The 24,976-nt window shown below is 36.8% G+C and overlaps 2 protein-coding genes and 1 long non-coding RNA gene across 3 annotated transcripts in view; 2 read left to right on the forward strand and 1 right to left on the reverse strand.

Annotated features, from left to right (window-relative positions):
- The window catches only part of LOC311073661, a 58,487-nt gene extending 54,003 nt beyond the window's left edge, over nucleotides 1–4,484 (forward strand). Inside the window, exons 3-5 of the long non-coding RNA XR_014604191.1 lie at nucleotides 793–938; nucleotides 2,640–2,695; nucleotides 2,827–4,484. This is a non-coding gene — a long non-coding RNA (uncharacterized lncRNA). The remainder of the gene's footprint in view (nucleotides 1–792; nucleotides 939–2,639; nucleotides 2,696–2,826) is intronic.
- Nucleotides 1–24,976, reverse strand: part of LOC311072984 (uncharacterized protein) — a 1,552,487-nt gene that overhangs the window by 581,120 nt on the left and 946,391 nt on the right. The gene's annotated exons all lie outside the window — the stretch shown is intronic.
- Nucleotides 22,621–24,679, forward strand: LOC311073588 (intelectin-like). Its single transcript, XM_084099446.1, has 5 exons — nucleotides 22,621–22,864; nucleotides 22,982–23,140; nucleotides 23,231–23,351; nucleotides 23,654–23,757; nucleotides 23,891–24,679. The coding sequence occupies exons 1-5, from the start codon at nucleotides 22,673–22,675 to the stop codon at nucleotides 24,041–24,043; spliced, it is 729 nt and encodes a 242-aa protein (XP_083955572.1). The 5' UTR covers nucleotides 22,621–22,672; the 3' UTR covers nucleotides 24,044–24,679.

A 24,976-nucleotide genomic window follows, 5' to 3' on the forward strand; every position in this document is an offset into this window, starting at 1 on the left:
GTACTATCCGTATTCTTGGATAACCGATCCAAATCTGATACTGTGTGTAATTTCACAGGATTTTGAAAATTTGTAAAATAATCTAATTTAGTCAAGGTTTGCTAAACTTATACCTCACATTATTTTCCATTATATTTGTCTTAAATCGTTGACACAGAACAAGTCGAGTATGTGCTTTTATTGAGAAATATAATAATAGTGGATATTTAGTGGATTCCACATAAAAGATTGTTCATCAGTTCCACACACACACACACACACACACACACACACACACACACAAGTATAGATAGTGTAATGGATTTCTTTCTAAACCTGACTATCTAGCGTCTGCAAATCAACACTTAATAGAAGAAGAATACAACAGGCTTTATAGGATAAAGCCAGACACATCAAAATAGAATCATCATGACTAACATGTCAAGCTCTATCAATATGACTGGTTACATTTTTTAAAGCAAAAATCGGTGTCTGATCTGTCGGACAATATTCAGTATTATGGGTATCGGAATCAGATTGGGTTTGAAAAAAATATACATCCCTAATTTACAGATTTGGAAAAAGGAGAACAAATATTGTTTGCCTTGCACTATTGCACTATTTCTTGGATAATTTGCACTTGATTCTGTTCAAACAGATCCTCATTTGACTTTGATTAGTAAAGAGCAAAAGCTTGTCTGATATAGTAACATTTGCTGAAGTAGGATTGGTCAGTAATGTTTTAGTGATAAAGGTCATTTGACTTGCAGTTCATAATCCTCTAATTGTCTCTGTTCTTGTTGTCTCTTCCAGAAGCTCCAGTTTCCTCCAGTACATCTCCTCCACACTCCTCCTCCAGCCCAACACCTCTCAGCTCCTCTGACCTACACTGGCTTTATGCTGTTATTCCTCTGGTTATTGTTGTCTTGGGGGGCGTTTACTTCTGAAAACTCAGGAAGGCAAGTATTACTTACATTTATTCTTTTATCAATGGTTATGAGCAGCGCTGCAGTTCTAATAAAGTCGCTGCTAAACCCAGGATAGTGTAGTTGTCCTCCTGAGCTCTTCTATATCACTAAAGGCTCGGGTATACTTCAGTTTCCACATCCAGATGCATCTCGCGCACAGTCGTGTCCGCACAGCTTTCAAAGTATGCTTATTTGTGAACCCTCCTGATGACGAAAATTACATCATGCGGACGGTCGAAGTATACTTGAACCTTTAAGAGTGCCTCAAATACGATCCTGTGTCGAATAAAAGTGTTGGAATATTTCAGTGGCACTGACCTTTTTGTTCCGTTACCTATAATGTGTTAATTTGGTTTTCATTTTATTACAAAATTTTATTTTCAATATACTTTATTGTCTTGGGCTTAGTGTATGCTGCATTTCCAAATCACACAATCAATCAATCAATCAATCAATCAATCAATCAATCAATCAATCCATCAATCACATGTATCTCACCTAAACAATCCATACAGTGGAGCAGAACATGTAGACGGGCGTCATATTGCACAGCTAAAAAGGCAGCTGTTATTGCACAAATAATGGTTGCATAAACACCATGATAAGACCAGCAATAAATAACAATAACCAACAGTAAATAAGAATTATAATATAAAGTAATAAATAATATTAGATAATCAGTGCAAACCAGAGACAATCATAGGCCTTTGTCCTTCAAGAGTCTAATGGAGGCAGGCACAAAAGAGTTAAGTCGACATTTGGGCACACTTTAGATTCTATTAATTTCTCAAAAGTATCGTTAGTCAACTATGTTCGACCACTTTGTGATTATGGGTTTGGGAAACAGTCGTGACTAGCTAGTTGATTTAGTATATAGTTGTAAGTATATAGTTAAGCAGCGAGTTACGGCGTTGTACGGGAAACACACTCCAGAACAGTATTTGAAGGCTACAGTTTTAATGCATTATTTATTTGAAATTATCAATGACATTAAAAATTCATGTTTTTTTCCCCCCAAATAGTTAAAAATATAATAATAAAAAATAAATTACTATAGTTTTTGCTCTGGTGCCAAAATTGGTTCAGAGAACTGTAAAATTTGACTGGAATTGGTACAGAGTCTGACTACTGAAATTTTGGTCCATGAATGTGAAACGTAGAGCTTTCTAAGCCTCTCTAGTTTTCTTTAAATAAGAGGCTTAATAATAGCCAGCTTGTAAGTTTTCGGTACGTATCCTAATGACAATGATGAATTAATAATATTAAGAAGAGGATCTATGATTCTTTCAGTAGTGTCTCTGGTATAGGGTCTAACATTTTTGATGTATTTGCATAATTAATTCTTAAAACTAAAAACATGGCGCTCAAGTTAAATAAGTTAAACTTTTAAAAAACGCATCTCTAGACCATGTGTCCTGTTACCTGTTACTGTCCCCTTACTTTTTTATTATTTAGCCCTCACAGTTTATTATTGTGAAGATGCTTTGAAACCATTTCTATTATATAAAGCTCTTAAAAATGAAGGTGACTTGACTTTCATACATGTTTTTGATTTAGATGATTTAACAAGTTTAGACAGTGGATCTACAGTGCAGAATAGCAGATGTTCCTGCATGGTTTTCTCCATTGTTTTCAACTGTGTAAACGGCACCTATTATATGGTTTACATTGTGTTTTTGTGTTGACTTGCAGAAGAGTAACACAGCGGATGATAATGAAGAAGCCACAGAAACTCCTGCTGTCTCCAGGTATGAAGATCTTCACTATTGTCTTTTCAGGTCTTTTGTTGCATCACATGACTTTTCCCATAAAGGATATTTAACTTGCCATGTTGTGCCTCACTAAGGACAGTTTTCTGTTATTTTCTGTTGTTTCCCAGATCCAATGTCTCCACAGAAAACAAGGACTGGAAAAATGATTGCAGTGATTGTGTAGCCGTCACCATGAACGGTTGTGGAGAAAATGCTGAAGCTCTTCTTGCATCTTAAAACACCTTAACCTCGTTCAAACTGTCAGTCCAAATCCAATTTTTGTGCATATCCAATCATGTTTATTTATTTATGTTTTTGCAGCGTTGTAGCAAATCACAGTGTGTGAATGCAGTGGCCAATGATAAGCATTTTAGTTATTAGCTTTGTTAATTATGAGCTCTACACACTTGTTTTAAGTTAACCAACTAACACAATGTAAATATGAGATTGGATTATGACAGTTTTCATTCTGTTATATATGACCCTGGATCACAAAACCAGTCACATGTCGCATGGGTTTATTTGTGCCAATAGCCAACAATACATTGTATGGGTCAAAATGATCAATTTTTCTTTTATGCCAAAAATCATGAGGATATTAAGTAAAGATCATGTTCCATGAAGATATTTAGTAAATTTCCTATTGTAAATGTATAAAACATTTATTTTTGTGAGTGAATGCAGCACAATCATGAACATAAATGCACAACTTTAAAGGAGATTTTCTCAATGTTTAAATTTTTTTGCACCTTCAGATTGCAGATTTTCAATAGTTGTATCTCTGCCAAATATTGTCCTATCCTAACAAACCTAACATCAATGGAAAGCATATTTGTTCAGCTTTCAGATGATGTATAAATCTCAAGTTCAAAAAATGTACCCATGTGACTGGTTGTGTGCTCCAGGGTCACAAATATATAGTTTTCACTCAGTCTGCGTCTGAACTGAAGTGACATGAGCTTTATTGATTATAAAGGCTGTGCTCTTTGCTTGTTTTCTGTATAACACATTCATAATTTAAAGTATAATTTTTTATGCTGATACACACTGCTAATTTTCTGTAGTGACTGACAACCAAATTAAATTGCAGGCTTGACAGTGATAATCATATCGATGAACGGGACTAAAAACCCAGAGTTTAAATCTATCAGTGCATTAAGTGTTTCAGTGTAAGTGCTTTAGACCTTCTGTTTGTTCTGTTACCTGTAATGTGTTACTTTGATTTACATCTTATTACTAACTTTTCTTTAGTTTATCGCAGTGTTTATGAACTGAACGGTATTTGAAGGCTACATATAGTTTTAATCGTATTTATTTATTTATAGTCACCTATAGCATTTAAATAAACTAATTTATTGCCAAAAGTGTTTTTGCAATGGTACCAAAATTGGTTCAAGGGAACCGTGGAATTTGACTCTTATTGGTACCGCCGACTGAAATTTTTGTGCCATGATCTCCCTAATGCGATCATATTTCAGTCGGATGCAGTCCTCAAGCTCAAATGAATGTAGCCGATGAACCTGAACTGTAACACGCAGCTTTTTCTACAGCACAACTATCCTTAAATTGAAGAAGTGTGTCTTTTTAAACCCCAGTGCCTCATAGAGTCAGTCAGACTGAAGCTAGAGATCTTCACAAGTGCTTTCCGGTTTTGTGTGCAATATGAAGTGATCAGTGAATATGCTGTGGTCACACATGCTGTCTGTTGATCAGATGATACTGTATGAAAGGAGATTTATGTCTATCGCTATATTTCCAGAATAAATATATCTTTTTGTAACCCTTTTCCACAGCGTTGACTGGTGTTTTCTGTCTGGTTAAACTTCACTTCACTGCTTAAGTAATATATCATAAATGTTAAATAATACACATTCATTTATTTAGTGTACAATATGACCACATTTATTGATGCAATACACATTTGTTTATGTGGTAAAAAAAATCAGACTTGAAGTAATACAGATTGAATTTGTATTTGAACTTGTAAGCTGGTATTGATGTTAATCTGTTTTTTAATTGTTTTAAGAAGTACAGTATACAGTTTTTATTATATTGTTGAGATTGCAGGTTTGATGAACAAAAGCTTCTACAGCAGATCTTCAATCAGATCCACACATGATTTATGTTAGGATATGCGTACTTGCAGTCTTTATAAAAGAAGGGAAAATAAAATGAATTTAGTAATTTGGCCAAAACAGCCCAACTACCCGATGTGAATAATGGAGTGTAATAATGTTATGACAGGAGTGAACATCATATTTGGTAATGATCTTCCAAACCACAACGCCATGCAAAGAACAGGGTTTTTTTTTTCTTCAGCTTTCAGGTCGCAATTCATTGACAACATATTGTAAAGGCCAGATAGAGAATACGTGATTAAAAAACATCCTGAGTAGAGCCAGATCTGTTTCAGTTCTGTTATTTTCAAGCATTGTTTTGCACATTTCACTCATATTTCGCACTCAAATGCTGTTTCCATGTCTTCCACAATCAGCTCCTCATCCTGAACGTGACGCATTTCATTTAACAATATGGCATTTAACCAAAACTTATATCATACTAAAATAAACCATTATATTGTTTTATTACCTCAAGTTTAGCCATTTCCACTCTCTTCCTCTTCCCAATTCTTTGTGAGAATGAAGAAAGAAATTGTTAATATTTTATTTGTTTGTTTAAACATGAAAGAAAATGTGCACATTAATGGTGATTAAAACACTTTATGAATTAGCCTGAAAGAGGAGGTACACGGTTTTGATCATTATTATTATTTCGAATGGAATAACGAGAAATGAAAAGACGAAATTATAATTATAGACGAGTTAATATGATGTTCATGAAATCAAATTGCACAAGACAACATTTCACATGAACATGTTTGTTTGTGTAGTATTACAAAATAAAAGTTTTAAGTTCTACTTAATCTTGGAGTTTGGTGACTTTAAAACGTATTAGGATTTAGTGTATAAAGGTAAAACACAGGCTGGTTCCTTCACATTTGAAAAATTAATTTTCACTTTTGGTTGTTGTTTAGAACTAATACTTTGAAGCTAATATTTTAGAACTATACAATTGCATTTTTCTTTTTCTTTTTTACTTTAGAAATTATGATTTTTTAAGTTTTTATTAATTTCCATGAGTTTCCCAGGCCTTGCTATCATCTGCCAAGAAGGTAACATTAAAATACCCGAATAAACTGATCAGCAATTTAGTCTTAACTCTATTCGCTAAGTAATATTCAAGTCTCATCTGACACTTCTTCCCATGAATTGTTCCAGTTATTCAAATATGTTGAATCCATTCACTAAAAGGATTAATTCAGTGACTCCTTCTGTATTTTACAGCATTGAACCACTAGATGGAGATCAATGAGTGTGTTTTTGTCAAGGTTTTTGTGTGTATAGCGAATCCTGTGTCCTGTCCTGCCAGTGAATCTCATCCTGAAAAGTGAAACCAATACATTTCAATATGATATTACTGTAGAAATGTACTAGCAACTTAGTTCTTCAGTTTGTATTATGTTAAGTTTTAGCTTAAGTTCACATTTGTGTATGTAGGCCCACATAACCGTGCAAACTGAAAAGTCTATTATTATTTTATTTTTATTTATTTTTTATATAACAGGAAGGCCCCTTTGAGATACAGTATCTCTTCTACAGGGAGTCCTGGTCAAGATAGGCAGCACAAGACAAATAGTATAGGCTACATAACCCAACATAATAAACAAACGCAAAATACCCATATCTTAAAGACAATTCAAATCCTAATCAACTATTAAAACATTTACACCGTTCTATAAAAACAGATGGAAATAATGGATGATAGGCTATAACAAGTAGGCCTATATTCAGTTGGTAATCTATGGCTAATATTAACAGCTTGCATGAATATTCATGTTCACATGTGGGCGTCAGGAAATGCCCCTTTCCACTGATTGGTCCAATATTATCCCTACTTCAGTTCTTCCTCAGTTCTTCCTCAGTTCAGTGGAAGAGAATATAATCGTCCTCTACTGTCATACAGTATTTGTACCGGTATGGGTATTTATACCTTTTATTGGAACTATAGTAGTCAACATTTGAAGTGGATCAAAACCTTTCATCAAAGTTATACATGAATTTTGAACAATACCCGTTCTTGTCTTAAAGGGATAGTTCAGGATTTTAGACATGAATCTCTATAGCTTCCCCATAAGCAGTGTGGTGCATTGACCATGACTTACCCCCGACAGCGTCCTGTGAGCCGAGCTCCGGTCCAGTTTTGGTCCGGCAAGTTTGCTGGGGTCACGGCAATAAAGCTTTTTTCTTCTCAAATCAATATGTGTTCAAAAGAGTGAACAACAACTTTGATGAACTTTTTTTGATCCACTTCAAATGTTGACTACTGTACATACAGTATCATCTCTCGTCAAGGAATGCCTTGACACAAATGTACACTGTAAACTGTGTTCTACACCAGCCGCTTCCAGCCGAGTGGAGTCATCTGAGTCGGGAAGATCTGCACAACAGTCCCAATTATAATTCTGACGGATTTTACTGGTTACAGTCATTAGGTTGGTCGAAGTTAAACATAAAACACAGTTAAAACTATTATTTTATAGCTTTAATTTTATTATTCTAAATTAGAATCTTTATTGATTCTAAACCGTATTTATATTACCTTTATATAATTATTTATTTAAAATGTGCTTAATAATAATTGATTAACTAAAATTGTACGTGTGATCAATTAAGGGTATATTAATTACATAAATAATATCTAAATCATACAAAATTATTATTATAAATAAGTATTACTAAAGGCCAGACGATTTTGTCTTTAAAAAGCAATTGCTATGTTGTGACCTTTAATTTGGAGTAGAAACAGATGGAGTGACTTTATCGCATCAGACATGTGACACTTTGCTCACAGCTGATTGGTCCATTTTCAGTTTGAGATCTCTTACCTGGAGCATAACCTGCCCTGCACCAGTTAGCCAAGGCGATGAACACTGCTAAATGCCAAAACACTTTGAACTGAAACATGCCTGGCTAGCCTCTTAAACGGGCTTCATGGTATAGGCCCGTGGCTGCAGCCTGCAGATCGGGGCGGGGCTGCACGTGTCGCCCCGCCCCACACTTACTCTGATTGGCTCATTCGTCTTCAATAGGAATACATTATAAATAGTGTTTGTAGTTGGTGTAGGTCAGTCAAGTGCATGGATAGATGAGCACAGAGGTCTTCAATCCTTCTCCTGGAGGGCAAAGTTTAGTTCCAACCCTAATCAAACACACCTGAATCAGCTCATCAAGCTCTTCAGAATCATTGAATATTCAAAGGCAGGTGTGCTGAAGCAGGTTGGAACTAAACTCTGCAGGACAGACAGTGGCCCTCCAGGAGCAGGATTTGATGACCTCTGGATGAGTGAATGTCATTAATCAAGTTACAAAACTGTAAAAGAGATGTCTAATCCCACATAAATTAGATAGCGATGTCTGCATTATTGAATCACTGAGTTGTTATATAAACTGCAAGTTTAATCTTTTAGCCAGTCTAATTCACAAATTAATGTTATTTATTGTGAACCAGTTGATTTAAAAATAAATAAACTCAAAAAATAAATCGGTTCAAAAGATTCGGTCACGGAGATCTCGATTTAATAGACCTACTTCATAAAGTGAATATTTGACCGGGAGGGCTGTGAGATTTGAAACACAGAAAAAAACAAACGCGGTGTTACAGTTTTTTTCAACTGCTTAGGCTACACACATTTTGCATATATCATACACTTATTCAAAACCTAAAGCTCTTCTTTCGTGAGCTTCTATGTACATTTCTGTACAGGATTGAAAGTAATTGGCAGAGAGATGTTGAAAAATTCACGGAAACACGAAAGCAAGATTGAAACCAAACTTTCTTTTTTGTTTTACTGTAAGCGTTTGTGGTTGTGAATATAGTATTACACAGTCCGAAAAACCTATAACTTGATCTTTGACCTATTTATAGGCCTACTCTAAAGCCATGATTGGTTGATGTTTAGTAAAGCAATGAGTGTTTGCACATGTGAGGAGTGTGTGTGAGGCTCTGATGAATTAAAGTGGCATTTTGATAAGTTGTGTTTAAAAAAAGAAATCAAATACCTTCTGTTAGATTTTTGTGTTACATGGAGAATTGTGTGTTGTGGTTAGCAAAAAGTATTTTATGAAATTGAAAACAGGCCAAGAGTTAGTGTATGGTTTTGCAGATTTGGTGTGTGGTTATGGTGTTTGAGTGTCAGATTTCAGAAATTGTGTGACAAGTAAAGATTTTGTGTGTAAACAATTGAGCAGAAGAGCAAAGAAGAGCAGAATGAAGGGCGGCAACTAGGCTTCCCATGGTATATGTGAAAAAAAGTTATACTGGTTATGAGGGACATCAGCCAATTCTGAACTATCAGCCAATACAACTGAAAGATGAAGGCTGTAATACTAATGTTGGATAAGAAAGTATCAAAGTGTCAGGGCTGGACATTAAGCCTTGTCGTGTGCTTGTCGCCTAATCGACCCCATACGTCACCTAATCGATGTTTACACATTTATCCTCCAGCACATCTCCTAACCCCAGCGTCTCGTCCCCTGTCAAGTCAAGTCAAGTTTATTTATATAGCGCTTTTCACAATACAGATTGTATCAAAGCAGCTTCACAGTAATAAATTAAAATAATACATCAATGTTTGTTTCTAGTGGAACGTCCACGTTTGTTAATGCTGATCAATAGTATCGTTGATTGATTAATTAAATTAAATATCCCCAAATATCCCCAACTGAGCAAGCCAAAGGCAACAGTGGCAAGGAACCGAAAAACTCCATCAGGTGACCTAATGGAGAAAAAAAACCTTGGGAGAACCCAGGCTCAGTCGGGGGCCAGTTCTCCTCTGGCGTTTATAAACTAGAGGCCGGATTTAACTGTAAGATTAAAAATATTATATGAATGCCTGGCTGAAGAGATGCGTCTTTAATCTAGTTTTAAACTGGGAGAGCGAGTCTGAGCAACGAACAGTATCAGGAAGACTATTCCAGAGTTTTGGAGCTAAATGTGAAAATGCTCTCCCTCCTTTGGTTGATCTGGATATCCTAGGTATGACCAAAAGCCTCGAATTTAGTGATCTTAAAGAGCGCGATGGATTTGAACTGTGAAGCACTTCATCACTTGTGAATAAGACCTCTAGTGCTCCACTAACCCTCATCAGTAACCAGACAGACGCCAGACAATGCCTTTGAATATGCTTTAATCACGGCTGGGAGGATCTCACACATTTCAGAGAGAATCCCCCCAGCAAAAAGAGTACAAGAGTTTAGATAGGAAAAGGTACATAGTAAAGGTAACATGACAAATCATCATCATCATCACACCATTTTTCTCTAATATGAGTGGTTCAACATATGTGCAGTTTCAGCAACCCCCTGTAACAGACATCTGTTACTGTCAAAGCAAATTTAGATCTTCCTAAATCATAAGGCTGTTAGTTTGTTGATTACTCAATATGTCATGGGGCGATTATATTTCAATAACTGTCTAGCCGTGTCCATCCTTTTTTCTTTTTTTTTTTACTATTTTGACATGCCAATTTTTGCCGAGTCCATAATTTTTTCTATTTGGCCCAAGTGCTGGGGACATTTCGTTTTCAAAACAATATGTAGAAAAAGAAATGTTAGTAATGATTAATTATTAATTATTCCAAATGTATTTATAAAACCTTGTCAAAGTATCTTGTAGACTACAAGTTAAACTAAAGTACATTTTTAATCTGATGTCTGAACAGTATAATTGACAACCACTGGATATATCGTAAAGAAATACATTTGAGCAAATAATTATGTAAAATTCAGGTGTTAATCAATGTGGAAAATCTTAGAAAGAAGGAAAGGATGCTGGTGATTTTAGATTGATGGGAGTGTCAGCGATAAAAGAGGAGCACGGCTGCTTCAGTTATCTCTTTGGAAGCGCTCCATCCCGCATTAGTGCCATAGCCATCCCAGTCGAATGACGTAAAGTCCCCACACTGCCTTGGGGCCGCCTCAGGAAAGTGTCCACCTCCACCAATACAGAACTGCAACAATATGAGGACATTACTAACAACAAGACAAGCCTAGGCACTTCTTACAGTGACATTGGTGCAGTTGATTTATTTTCATTGTAAATGTATTACTATCAATTTTACAATCCAGAATATTATTTTTCCTCACATGTTCAGTGTGGCAGCCGGTTGGTTTGAGACCTGAACAAAGAGCCATGGCTGCCCTTTCAGTATTGAAGACTCTGAATGAGATGAATCCAGGCAGGGAAATTGCTGTGAAAATGCACAGAATATATCAGTGATGATAATCATATATCAGTGATGATAATCATATATCAGTGATGATATGTCCATGAACACATGACATGGCTTTCATTCATTAAAGTGACTGGATCTCAACAATCATGATCACTTAATAATACACAGATTTATCACACTGATACTGTTAACTGATGAAGCCACTGTCATTAAAAATATTTGGAAAATATTGGCTCACGGGGTGTTTCTGTAAATAATCATTTGTTTTTAAGTGACTTTCCTGCTTAAATAAAGGATAAATAAAAAAAGAGTCATACCTCTTTAATTGGGACCATAGAGATTTTTGTTGTAATCCGCATTTCCATAATCATACACGATTGGAATAACAGGTCCATTATCAGTGATGCATGTCCCTATTCCAAACCTCACAGGGAATTTCTGGAAGAAAAAAACAGTGTTATTGTAATTTCACAAAAAAAAAAAAAAAAAAAATTCTGTGAATGTTTCAAACCCTTTAGATAAGAGTTTATCTGACCTTGAATAAATAATAAAGGTTTCCCCCGTGGAGAGTTAAGAAGTGATTCTCAGTGTGGTATCGCAGGATGGAGGACGCGCTCCAGGATTCCACCTCCATATTATTAGGAACGTGCCACACGGACACATCTTGTGCTGGAATGTCAAAGTAGCCGGGATTCTGGGACAGAAAGGAGACTATCGTTTCAGATTCTCCAAAAACATCCTTTGATCATTATACTCCTGTGTCCTTTCTGTTCCTTCTATTTAACTATTGCTGTAAAACCATAAATGTAATAAGAATACCTTATAATCATCACTTGTAGAGGCATCTGCACTTCCAAATGTGACTGTGTTTGCCCATGTCCCCTCACCATCAGGCCGGTTCGGTTCACTGCCCTGCTGACTAGACCAGCGATCACCAACGGTACACTTTCCGTACATGTTGTTTTCATGAACACTGGCAACCAGCGTCCAGCCTCCGCCCGCAGTGGTCATATCACAGAAGGTCTGGTAAAGCACCCCTCTGGAGGAGTTCAGATAGTACAGGCCGTCTGCGTGAACAGAGCATTCCTGAGTCACTTCAGTTCGTGCTTAAGATCAAACATTAACATAAAATGAGCGTACCTTCATTAACCTGATACTTTTTCTGAAGTTCTTTGCAGCTTCGAGCAGTATATGCTCTCTCAAGATTGATATCAGCGGTGTTAATATGTGATGCTTCTTCTTGATCCACTGCAATGTAAGACAAAGATTTAGTGGAATATATTGTAATAAATAAAATTCAACATTTTGTTGAAATTCATTTCAATCAAAATTTTCACTTACAAATTAATACACTTGCAGTCTCACAGAGCCATACATTCAGTGAGAGACTGAAAATGATCCCGAAAAACTGTTTTGTAAGAAACATAGTCTGCAAACAAAAGAAAAGTTTTCCACAATTACACTCAACACCACAAAGCTGAAATTCTTATGTTACTGGTTCCATGTTTCTGTGAAAGACTGTAAAATAAGCTTTCTAAAAGCATTAGGCTACTGATATTTTGCAATTTCATTTGCATGGCAAAATAATTCTTACGTTTGTTTCTTGTGTTTCTCTCCTCAAATTTGACGAGCACTGTCAAGGCTTTTGGATTCTGGGTGAGTCAGATAATAAAGCTCAGGAATACTTTCTTAGCCTATATTTATACTTTCTCAGGAGTGGAATTAAAGATAGGTTACCTGAGTCTAAGTTGAATTAGGTAAATAAGGGAAACCTGAGCCTAAGTGGAACACATAGATGCGGGAAAGGAAAGTTTTTCTGCTTTGGCTAAGAAAATATCATTTAAATAAGTTAACACCTAAATTAGGTAAGACATTGATATTGATCTTTCATCAGGCTGTTATTGAATTAACATTTGTACTAAATTAAAACTATGGATTAAAACAAATATCCTAAACACATGTTTAAACAACAGTATGAGAACAACCCCTATAAAAGTCACATATATACTCCCCAATATTTAATAGAAGTAACATTTATAATAAATAGGCAAATCACCATATTTCTACAATGTTGTTAACTGCAAGGTATCTTAAATTAATATAAGTTATAGATTACTTGTAATATATATGAAAAACGTGTATTTTTGGTTTTAACTTTTTTTTGGGGGGGGGGGGGGGGGGGTCCGGTTAGTCTGACCATTCTGTATGTCACACTTTTGAAATAATGCCACCATGTATGCATCAGTTAGGGATGACTCGCAACAGACGAGGACCAGACGTTTGTCTGCTAGCTTGTTCTTCCTCCTCAGTTTCACATTGCGTGAGAGGACTCGATTCGGCTCGATTCCCCCCATAATCTCGTCTCAAACAAAAACTACACCTTTGTTGAATTTTAGGTGTTAACATATTCAAATATTATTTTGAAAGCCAAAGCAGATTATATAAAACATTGATATTGATCTTTCAATATTGAAAAAGTGTTTTGTCCTCGACTGTGAAACTGAGAAGGAAGAACAAGCTAGCAGACAAACATCTTGTCCCTGTCTGTTGCTGTGTACACATTGCGAGCCATCCCCAACTGATGCGTACCAACATTAGGGTGCCACTCCTTGTAATGGAATTTTTTTTTTATGTTAAAGGTCTCACCCCCTTTTTTGTTAAAGGTTTCATTCTGTTCCTTTTATGATGCATAGTAGCAGTGTCAAGTTTCAAATAATTATTTACTGGTAGCTCAATGAGCTCAAATGTTGCATATGTAGTACATTTAGCCTATGCAAAAAAATGCCATTTTATTTCAATTTTGTTCACCAAAGTAAATTAATCCTTGAGAGTGAGTATTGTTATTTTTATCATTTAACTGTGGTGTTCATGTTCAAATTCTTTTATGATTTTAGAATTTAGATAATCTTTGGAATGAAAAACATGTCATCTGTCGTCTCTCATCAATCACCAATTATAATAATATTGCTGTGTTAGACTGTTAGGCTCACTTTAGCTCATTAGTCAGAAGTACAGTTAACTTTGTGCATCATCTTATTAACTGAGAAGAGAACTGAGGGTGATTATTGCATTGTTTATTTAATTTATTTGCTATATTGTGCACAATTGATTAAGTGATAATAGGGCCTCTTGCCATTATTGTCAATTTTTAATCTAATCTTTTCCATAATTTTACAAATAGTTGAGGTCAATAGCCGCGTTTTCATTAAAGATTCACGCAAAACTTTTGCGATATTTTCTAAATATCGATAAAAAACTATTGCGAAATGACGCCATTTCCATTAACCGATGTTATGCGACTAAAACGTCCTCTCGCGATAAGTCATTCCAAAAATCATGGCAACGGACATTGGTAAGTTTATATATATATATATATATATATATATATATGTATCACAGCCACATACCGCACTAGACATTATTATTATTCGGGATGTCCCGATACCACTTTTTGCAGAACGAGTCCGATACCGATACTTTGATTTTTGGTACTCGCCGATACTGTAACCGATACCTGAATTTTCACTGCATTTGTAATTTTTAAATGTATTAGTAGATAAACCAAAAGAATATAAATCATATTAGTTGGCCTTAATTTGTTCATCAAATATATTTCTTTCAGTTATTTTCATGCTTAATTAAGCCTGCTAAAATGCATTGTATGAGCTTCTGTTTCTGTCACTGTTCATTCTATTGCTCTATCATATTTTATCTTTCATTTAATAGCCACAGCAATATTTAGAGCTGCTTCAGCAGGGCTCAGTGCTGCGGATCGGGTCAGTGGTACAAATGTTTGTCAAAACCAGTGAAATATCAATTATTTAATCCAATTTTGATACTACAACAAAAACTACCAGCCTAATTAATGTGAATTTAGAACAAGCAGTCAGTAACAAAATAAGAACAAACAATCGAATTACAAATAGGACAAATAAATACAATAGAAAGACAAATGAAATAAACAGTGTTTTTAGTTTTTCAGGTAGATCTAACAGGTACAGAAATTTGAATAAAGTGATCAAATGTGAAAAAAGCATATTCATTACTGTATAAATTAGATGGATATTTTTGTAAAGTTGAAAAGGGTCGCCTATTTAGTCAAGAGCAGTGAGTATTTCTTTGTCCTTTGTGTGATTACACAGAAGCAGGTTTATTAGACTGCTGCCCCTTTAAGACCGCATTTGAACATGCTACGTTCATTTGAGATATAACCAGAGCCCGTCTACATTCTCTGATATAACCGACTTTGTTTACTGATACTCGCCAAGACGGGCGTATCCCCTATTTAACGTATCCCCGTAAATTCCACATCCTTTTCGGGATTTTAACATCTTTTTTTCTTTCACCCTGCTTCTCCTCGTTCGACTTGCTGTATGTTTACATTCGCGAGGCCATCAACATGGCCGCCACGCCAAGTATGACGTCACGACGCCCAAGCCCTATTACACAATTTTGTGTGAATTCGTCCGTACAAGCGTAAGATGAATTACAATTTAACTAAGTAGGCTATTCGCGCGTTGAAACGCTGCTTTGGATGTTTGCGTTCATGAATCTTCTTGCCCTGCACACATCCTGTAATAATGTAGGGAACCACTCGTTATACTTAAATCAGGTAACAGTTCATGTTTTATTTTACTTACATATACGATTTAGTTTTCTTCCAAATAACATGTGCTGAGTGAACGATCAGCAATCAAGAGCATTCATTAGAAGTGCGCTCGCTCGCTCTTTCTCTCTCTCTCTCTCTCTCTCTCTCTCTCTCTCTCGTCAGTTAACGTTAATAGCCTTAAATGCCTCGTTTTATTCTCTTTGCCATTGACATCCGACTGAACAAACTTTCCACTGATGTCTGTTTAAAGGGATGTGCTCGCGCGTCTATGCCTCATTCACCCCCACAAAGCACTCGCGGCGGCCAGTTTCGTTTTGCAAAATATACGTGGTATCGGTGCGTGGTATCGGCGATTTTTTATGAGTACGAGTATATAAGGACAGTATCGGCCCGATCCCCGATGCCAGTATCGGTATCAAGTTTCAAGTTTGTATTTATTTATATAGCACATTTAAAAACAGCAAACAGGGCTGACCAAAGTGCTGAACAATACACAAGATACAAAACATAATCACACATTCATGACAAAAGCTCATAATGTATTAAAAGCTAAAGAAAAAAAGTAGGTTTTAAGAGAGGATTTAAAAACAGTTAGAGATTGAGCCTCTCTGATGTAAAATGGAAGGCTGTTCCACAGCCTAGGGCCAGCAATCGCAAAGGCTCTGTCTCCTCTATTCTTTAACCGTGATCTGGGGACAGACAAAAGTTTCTGATCACCAGACCTCAGGTTTCGTGTTGGATTATGTGGACAGAGAAGCTCGGACAAATAGCTCGGTGCCAGATTATTTACGGATTTAAAAACAAAGAGAAGAATTTTAAATTCAATTCTAAAATGCACTGGTAGCCAATGCAGCGATTTTAAAATAGGTGAAACATGATCAAATTTGCGTTTTCTTTTGAGAAACTTTGCAGCAGCATTCTGTACTAATTGGAGACGAGCAATAGAGTGTTTGGGTATGCCATAGTAGAGGGAGTTGCAATAATCCAACCGTGATGTAATGAGCGCATGGACAGCAATCTCTAAGGTTTTCTCAGAAAGAGAGGATCTAATCTTAGAGAGAAGACGTAACTGGAAAAAACAAGAACTAATCACCGCATTTATTTGTTTTTCAAATTTGAAGTTCTGATCCCAGAAAACACCTAAGTTTTTAATGCAAGAGGAAGTTGGAGAGAGGTGATCCAGATCAATGTTACTGCTATTAAAGTTGTCATGGGGGCCAAAGACTATAACCTCGGTTTTGGAATCATTCAGAAATAATACATTTTGAGAAAACCACATTTTTACTTCTTCTAGGCATGCAAAAAGAGATTTCAGTGCAGTATCTTTGTTGCGTTTCAGAGGCAAATAAATTTGTGTATCATCTGTATAGCAGTGAAATGATACACCATGCTTTCTGAAAATGGAGCCCAGAGGAAGTAAATACAGGGAAAAAAGAATGGGTGCGAGAATAGACCCCTGCGGCACTCCACAGGAGAGTTTGGCAGGCGAGGAAGAAAAATGACCAAGTTTAACAGAGAAACTTCTATTTGTTAGATATGATTTAAACCAACTGAGGACAGTTCCCTGGATGCCCACAGAATATTCTAGTCGGGATAAAAGAGTTTTATGATCAACTGTATCAAAAGCCGAGGTTAAGTCTAACATTATTAGGATCACCGAGTCACCAGCATCAGTCGCTAATAGTATATCATTAGAGACCCTTAATAAAGCAGACTCGGTGCTGTGCAGAGGCTTAAAACCAGACTGGAAAGTTTCAAGAATTTGATTTGAGCTAAGAAAAGACTGGAGTTGATTAAGAACCGTTTTCTCCAATGCTTTTGCAATAAAAGGTAGTGTCGAGATAGGTCGAAAATTATTAAAATCCCTATCATCAAGTGAAAGTTTCTTGAGAAGAGGTGTAACGGTAGCTTGTTTTAGGCTATCAGGGATAGTTCCTGTGCTCAAGCATTTATTCACAAAAGACACCAAACTTGTTCCAACTGAATCAAAAATTTGTTTCAAAATACGGGGAGAAAGAACATCAAGAGAGCAGAAGGAAGGTTTCAAGTGATCAACAATTTCTCTGAGAGACAGAAGAGAAACTGCGTCAAAGACGCTCCATATGGCTGAAGAACAACCCAGTTCAGGTGAGACAATAGCAGAAGGTTGTAACTGAGATCTTAGAGAGGTGATCTTCTCACAGAAAAACCTTGAGAAACCTTCACATAATGATACTGAGGGATTTGAAATCACATTTACAGGAGGATTTAGAGCAGAATTTAACACAGAAAATAAGGCTTTTGAACTATGATGGTTTTTTAAAATTAAATTAGAAAAATACTTAGACTTAGCAGACATCATGGCTTTCTGAAAAGCACTGAGGGAGTTTTTCAGCATTTCATAAGAAACTTGTAGCTTATCACTTTTCCATTTACGTTCTGCTCTTCTACATGCTCGCCTCAGAGAGCGGATGGTATCATTGAGCCATGGTTCAGTCTTAGGTTTTGGCTTCTTCGTTTTTAAAGGAGCAATGGTATTTAAAACCTCGGAGCATACAGTATTGAACAGACTAAGATGTTCTTCAGCATCCAAGTCGGGTAAGGGTGACTCCAGGGACAGAGACAGACACACCTCATTAAAGGTGTTAGTGAATTCATCACGGAAACAGGGAGAAAAGGAGCGAGTCCATTGTGCAGTAGGAGTAATGTGCAATCTTGGAGGAAAGGACATAGAAAACAGTACAGGCATATGATCAGAGATCAGAGTATCGGGCCATCCCTAATTATTATTAATGGAAGGAAATGTAGGCGTGTTATCCAAGCATTAATGGCAAGGAAAGACCCTTATACTGTCTGTGAGCGGCACATATGAGGTGTTTCTGGGTTTTTCTCACTCATTTCTGCTTCGAGGTCTTGATTGTGGCATTTCTTTGAGGTTTAGAATCCAGTATTTCTGTCATTCTTTTGTCTTTTATGAATTTAATAAATTACTCTGTCTCGTATTCTGTCCAAACACACCATTTCATCTACGTCAGGTGACCTGTAAATGTGCAAAAACTGTTCCGATTGCAGTTTTGCGAAATATTCCTTTTTCGAATTGCCTGAAAAAGCACCTAATGCGAGCGTAAAAACTTTTTTGTGATAAATGGGAGTTTTTGCAAAATTGATGTGTTTCCATTGAGCATATTTTCAATTCGCAGTTTCAATTTGCGCAATTTGAAGGGTAATGGAAATGCGGCTAAATTTATGACATGGACTATATATTATAGACGAATGGTGGCCATATACAACGTGGCAACAACTTTTTGTTATCGAAATAGTTTGACCGTATTAAGTTCATGTGTTTTGACACAACAGCCAGCAACACAGGACTTCATGCTGGTGCCTGTGTACTTTTGGAAGAAAAGCTTGGAAGGGATTTTATCAGCTTAGCATGCAGGCATCACATCATGGAGCTAATAGTGGCAAAGGTTTTTGATACACTGATGGGACCATCTAGTGGACCAAACATCAAGTTGTTCCAGAGATTTGGTGAATGTTGGGGTTCAATTGACCGGTCTAGCTACGAAAGTGGACTGGATGTAGACTCCATCGCGTTGGCTCTCAATCTAGTTCGGGATGACCTCATTCACTTCATTCGGCAGCAACTAACAGGGTTTCAGCCCAGAGACTATTATCATGAGCTTCTGCAGTTTTAGATGTTAACTTATACAAATATTATTTTGTTAGCCAAAGCAGATTAGATAAGACATTGATATTGATCTTTCAATATTGAAAAAGTGTTTTGTCCTCAAATGTGAAACTGAGAAGGAAGAACAAGCTAGCAGACAAACATCTTGTCCTCGTCTGTTGCAGTGATCGCTTCTATATCTCTGAGCAGAGTGCAGTGTGAACGTACACATTCAGGCACCTGGAGCTTTTCATCGAGCTCGGTGGATGGCAAAGCTGATATACAGTCTGAAGATTTTCCTGTTTCGCTCCCAATTCCGATTGACTGCACAGAAACTGTCATCTCTTGGCCACTTCAACACTTTCGTACTGAAGGTCTATTCGAAGGCCTGGTTTACATATGCATGTGCTTCGTCTGCTCCACAAAATGATCTGCAGTTACTCCGTGAGTTGGAAAGCTACAAGGAAACTCACAAAGCTGTTGCTAAAGCTTCAATATAGTAATTCTCTGGACATCTATGGTACTTAAGTGAAATCCTGGTCGGTTTCAGCTGAGCTAAAGTCAGCCATGGTTACAGCGCTCGACAACAAGACAACAGATCATCCTCGACGCATTGCATTCTCAGAAGCAGCTGTATGACTTTGTATCGCAACACACCAGGCAGCTTTTCACAGCATTGAATATTCCACAACATTTCCTAACCAACAGTCCAGATACATGGGGCAGTGACAACGACTGCAGTAGGCGCATTTCCATTACAAATTTGCGCAAAACTTTAGCGATTTTTTTTTTAAATGTCGACAAAAAACTATTGCGAAATGACAGCATTTCCATTAACCGATCTTATGCGACTAAAACTTCATTTTTTCCTCTCGCGATAAGTAAAATCATTTCAAAAACCATGGCAAAGGACGTTGGTAGTTTTATGTACTATATCCCAGCCACTGCACTGGCCATTATTATTAATCGAAGGAGATGTATGTGTGTTTTCCAAGCATTAATGGTAAGGATCAACCCTTATACTTGTGAGCGGCGCATATATTAGGAGTTTCTGGGTGTTTCTCCCTCGTATCTGCTTCGAGGTCTTGATTGTGGCATTTATTTGAGGTTTAGAATCCAGTATTCCTGTAATTCTTTCGTCTTTTATGAATTTAATAAAGAACTCTGTCTCGTATTCTGTCCAAACACACCGCGTCATCTACGTCAGGTGACTGTAAATGCGCAAAAACTGTTTCCATTGCAGTTTTGCGAAATATTCCTTTTTCGAATTGCCTGAAAACCCAAAAAGATTTTTGCGATAAATGGGAGTTTTTGCGAAATTGACGTGTTTTCATTGGGCGTATTTGTCGCAATTTCAATTTGCGCAATTTGAAGGGTAATGGAAACGCGGCTATTGATGGCCAACAGAAAGTGAGAAGCTTGTAAGTTGTCAACGATGCAGCCGAGCAAGGAGTGGCCATGATTCAGGCATTCAATGGAGTCCTTACGAATCAAGAGGAACAGAAGCAGTTTCTATTGCAAGTCGTGGAGAAACACCGCCATGACTTTGCAAATCCTAACAAGTCCACCTTTACAGCGGTTAGGGAAGCGGCTGCTGCCGCAACATCCACATCTGCAGACATTAATTGCTGACATTTTGGTCACTATTTGACATCATTTGTGTTAAACTGATTGTACTGAACTGTTGATTATTAACTGCTGAAGTAACTGTTTAGTCTACTTTTTGAGGATTTTTGCTATAATCTGATTTGTGATGTCAAAGTTAATATTACATGATAGTATCGGAAAATGTTGCATATTGTAAAACTTTGTCTGCGTTGAGCTACCAGTAATAATCATTAGAATACATTCAAATTTTGTCGACTTTTTTCTTTTCACATTACTAACACATTTGGGGGGTGAGAGGATGAAAAATAGAAAAACAAAATTTGAGTGGCACCCTAGCATACATGGTGGCATAATTTCAAAAGTGTGACATACAGATTGGTCGGACTATTAGGATTAACCGGTTTTCAATAACAGCCTGATGAAAGATCAATATCAATGTCTTACCTAATTAAGATGTTAACTTATTCAAATGTTATTTTCTTAGCCAAAGCAGAAAAACTTCCCTTTCCAGCATCCACATGTTCCACTTAGGCTCAGGTTTCCCTTATTTACCTAATTCAACTTAGACTCAGGTAACCTATCTTTAATTCCACTCCTGAGAAAGTATAAATATGCTAAGAAAGTCTGCCTGAGCTTTATTATCTGACTCACCCAGAATCCAAAAGCCTTGACAGTGCTCGTCAAATCTGAGGAGAGAAACACCAGACAAGAAACAAATGTAAGAATTCTTTTGCCATACAAATGAAATGTCTGTTATGGCAATTTTTTGATTTTCATTGATTTACAGTATTGATTTTCATTTACTTTCAGTAAGACATTGAAATGACTCTTTGTTGGACTGTACATGGTCTGCCAACATATGACTAATGTGTGTGTGTTTTTTTTAAACACTGGGAAACAGGTGAGACGTCAGGAGGAGGCAGATTGAAAAGGTGCCTATGTCCCCTAGGGTCAGAGGCCGTCCAATTTAGAACTTGTGAGTTTGTAAGAATAAACTCAGCAGGATTAGATCACTAGCAGAGAAACCTTCCCTTGTTTAGATAAGGGCCTGTAAGCAGAAGACCTTGAAAGCAGTATAAAGACTCCTCTGCCCTCCCTTCCTCGTCGCACTTGTTTCACAGACTGTACTGGTGACTTCTGTGTGGCAACTGGGCCTTCTTGCAAGAATAAATACTTTTAAAAGACAATTTGACTTCAGAAATGTCTCTTACGCAGTGATGGTTGTTTAATGAATATTTTTGCCACAACATGTCTTAATATCAGTAGCCTAATGATTTTAGTAAGCTTCTTCTACAGTCTTTCACAGAAACATGGAACCAGTAACATAAGAATTTCAGCTTTGTGGTGTTGAGTGTAATTGTGGAAAACTTTTCTTCTTTTGTTTGCAGACTATGTTTCTTACAAAAAGGTTTTTCGGGATCATTTTCAGTCTCTCACTGAATGTATGGCTCTGTGAGACTGCAAGTGTATTAATTTGTAAGTAACAATTTTTTTAATTGAAATGAATTTATCTTAAAATGTTAAAAATCTAATTTATTATTACAATATATTCCACTACATCTTTGTCTTACATTGCAGTGGATGAACAAGAAGCATCACAAATTAAAACCGCTGATATCAATCTTGAGAGAGCATATGCTGCTCGAAGCTGCAAAGAGCTTCAGAAAAAGTATCAGGTTAATGAAGGTACGCTCATTTTATGTTAATGTTTGATCTTAAGCACGAACTGAAGTGACTCAGGAATGCTCTGTTCACGCAGACGGCCTGTACTATCTGAACTCCTCCAGAGGGGTGCTTTACCAGACCTTCTGTGATATGACCACTGCGGGTGGAGGCTGGACGCTGGTTGCCAGTGTTCATGAAAACAACATGTACGGAAAGTGTACCGTTGGTGATCGCTGGTCTAGTCAGCAGGGCAGTGAACCGAACCGGCCTGATGGTGAGGGGACATGGGCAAACACAGTCACATTTGGAAATGTAGATGCTTCTACAAGTGATGATTATAAGGTATTCTTATTACACTTATGGTTTTACAGCAATAGTTAAATAGAAGGAACAGAAATGACACAATGATCAAAGGATGTTTTTGGAGAATCTGAAACGATAGTCTCCTTTCTGTCCCAGAATCCCGGCTACTTTGACATTCCAGCACAAGATGTGTCCGTGTGGCACGTTCCTAATAATATGGAGGTGGAATCCTGGAGCGCGTCCTCCATCCTGCGATACCACACTGAGAATCACTTCTTAACTCTCCACGGGGGAAACCTTTATTATTTATTCAAGGTCAGATACACTTTTATCTAAAGGGTTTGAAACATTCACAGAATTTTTTTTTTTTTTGTGAAATTACAATAACACTGTTTTTCTTTCCAGAAATTCCCTGTGAGGTTTGGATTAGGAGCGTGCATGACTGATAATGGACCTGTTATTCCAATCGTGTATGATAATGGAAATGCGGATTACAACAGAAATCTCTATGGTCCCCATTCAAGAAGTATGACTCTTTTTTTATTTATCCTTTATTTAAGTAGGCAAGTCACTTAAAAACAAATGATTATTTTCAGCAACAGCCCGTGAGCCAATATTTTCCGAAAATCTTTAATGACAGTGGCTTCATCAGTTGACAGTATCAGTATCATAAATCTTTGTATTATTAAGTGATCATCATTGTTGAGATCCAGTCACTTTAATGAATGAAAGTCATGTCATGTGTTCATGGACATATCATCACTGATATATGATTATCATCACTGATATATGATTATCATCACTGATATATTCTGTGCATTTCCCCAGCAATTTCTCTGCCTGGATTCATCTCATTCAGAGTCTTCAATGTTGAAAGGGCAGCCATGGCTCTTTGTTCAGGTGTCAAACCAACCGGCTGCCACACTGAACATGTGAGGAAAAATAATATTCTGGATTGTAAAATTGATAGTAATACATTTACAATGAAAATAACTCAACTGCACCAATGTCATTGTCAGAAGTGCCTAGGCATGTCTTGTTAGTAATGTCCTCATATTGTTGCAGTTCTGTATTGGTGGAGGTGGACACTTTCCTGAGGCGGCCCCAAGGCAGTGTGGGGACTTTGCGGGATTCGACTGGGATGGCTATGGCTCTAATGCGGGATGGAGCGCTTCCAAAGAGATAACTGAAGCAGCCGTGCTCCTCTTTTATCGCTGACACTCCCATCAATCTAAAATCGCCAGCATCCTTTCCTTCTTTCTAAGATTTTTCACATTGATTAACACCTGAATTTTACATAATTATTTGCTCAAATGTATTTCTTTACGATATATATCCAGTGGTTGTCAATTCTACTGTTCAGACATCAGATTAAAAATACTTTAGTTTAACTTCTAGTTTACAAGATACTTTGACAAGGTTTTATGAATACATTTGGATGATTTTTTGAATTAATCATTACTAACATTTCTTTTTCTTGCAGGATTTTTTTTATATTCTTTTGAAAAACGAAATGTCCCCAGCACTTGGGCCAAATAGGAAAAATTATGGACACGGCTAGAGAGTTATTGAAATATAATCGCCCCATGACATATTGAGTAATCAACAAACTAACAACCTTTTTGATCTAAATTTGCTTTGACAGTAACAGATGTCTGTTACAGGGGGTTGCTGAAACTGCACATATGTTGAACCACTCATATTAGAGAAAAATGGTGTGATGATGATGATGATTTGTCATGTTACCTTTACTATGTACCTTTCCTATCTAAACTCTTGTAGTCTTTTTGCTGGGGGGATTCTCTCTGAAATGTGTGAGATCCTCCCAGCCGTGATTAAAGCATATTCAAAGGCATTGTCTGGAGTCTGTCTGGTTACTGATGCACAGCGGGTTAGTGGAGCACTAGAGGTCTTATTCACAAGTGATGATAGTGTTCACAGGGGACGAGACATCGGGGGTTAGGAGATGCGCTGGAGGATAAATGTGTAAACATCGATTAGGTGCATAGGGGAATTCTACCACGATATTTAAATACAGTTAATATATTATTTAGATTTTTATTTTTTATTATTTTAAGCATGTATATTTCTAGAAAGCATTGGAGAATATTGATCTATGTAATGCATCTGAAATGATAAGGATGTTTCATA

This window comes from Abramis brama, assembly GCF_963993115.1.
Source record: "Abramis brama genome assembly, chromosome: 22".
NCBI lineage: Eukaryota > Metazoa > Chordata > Actinopteri > Cypriniformes > Leuciscidae > Abramis > Abramis brama.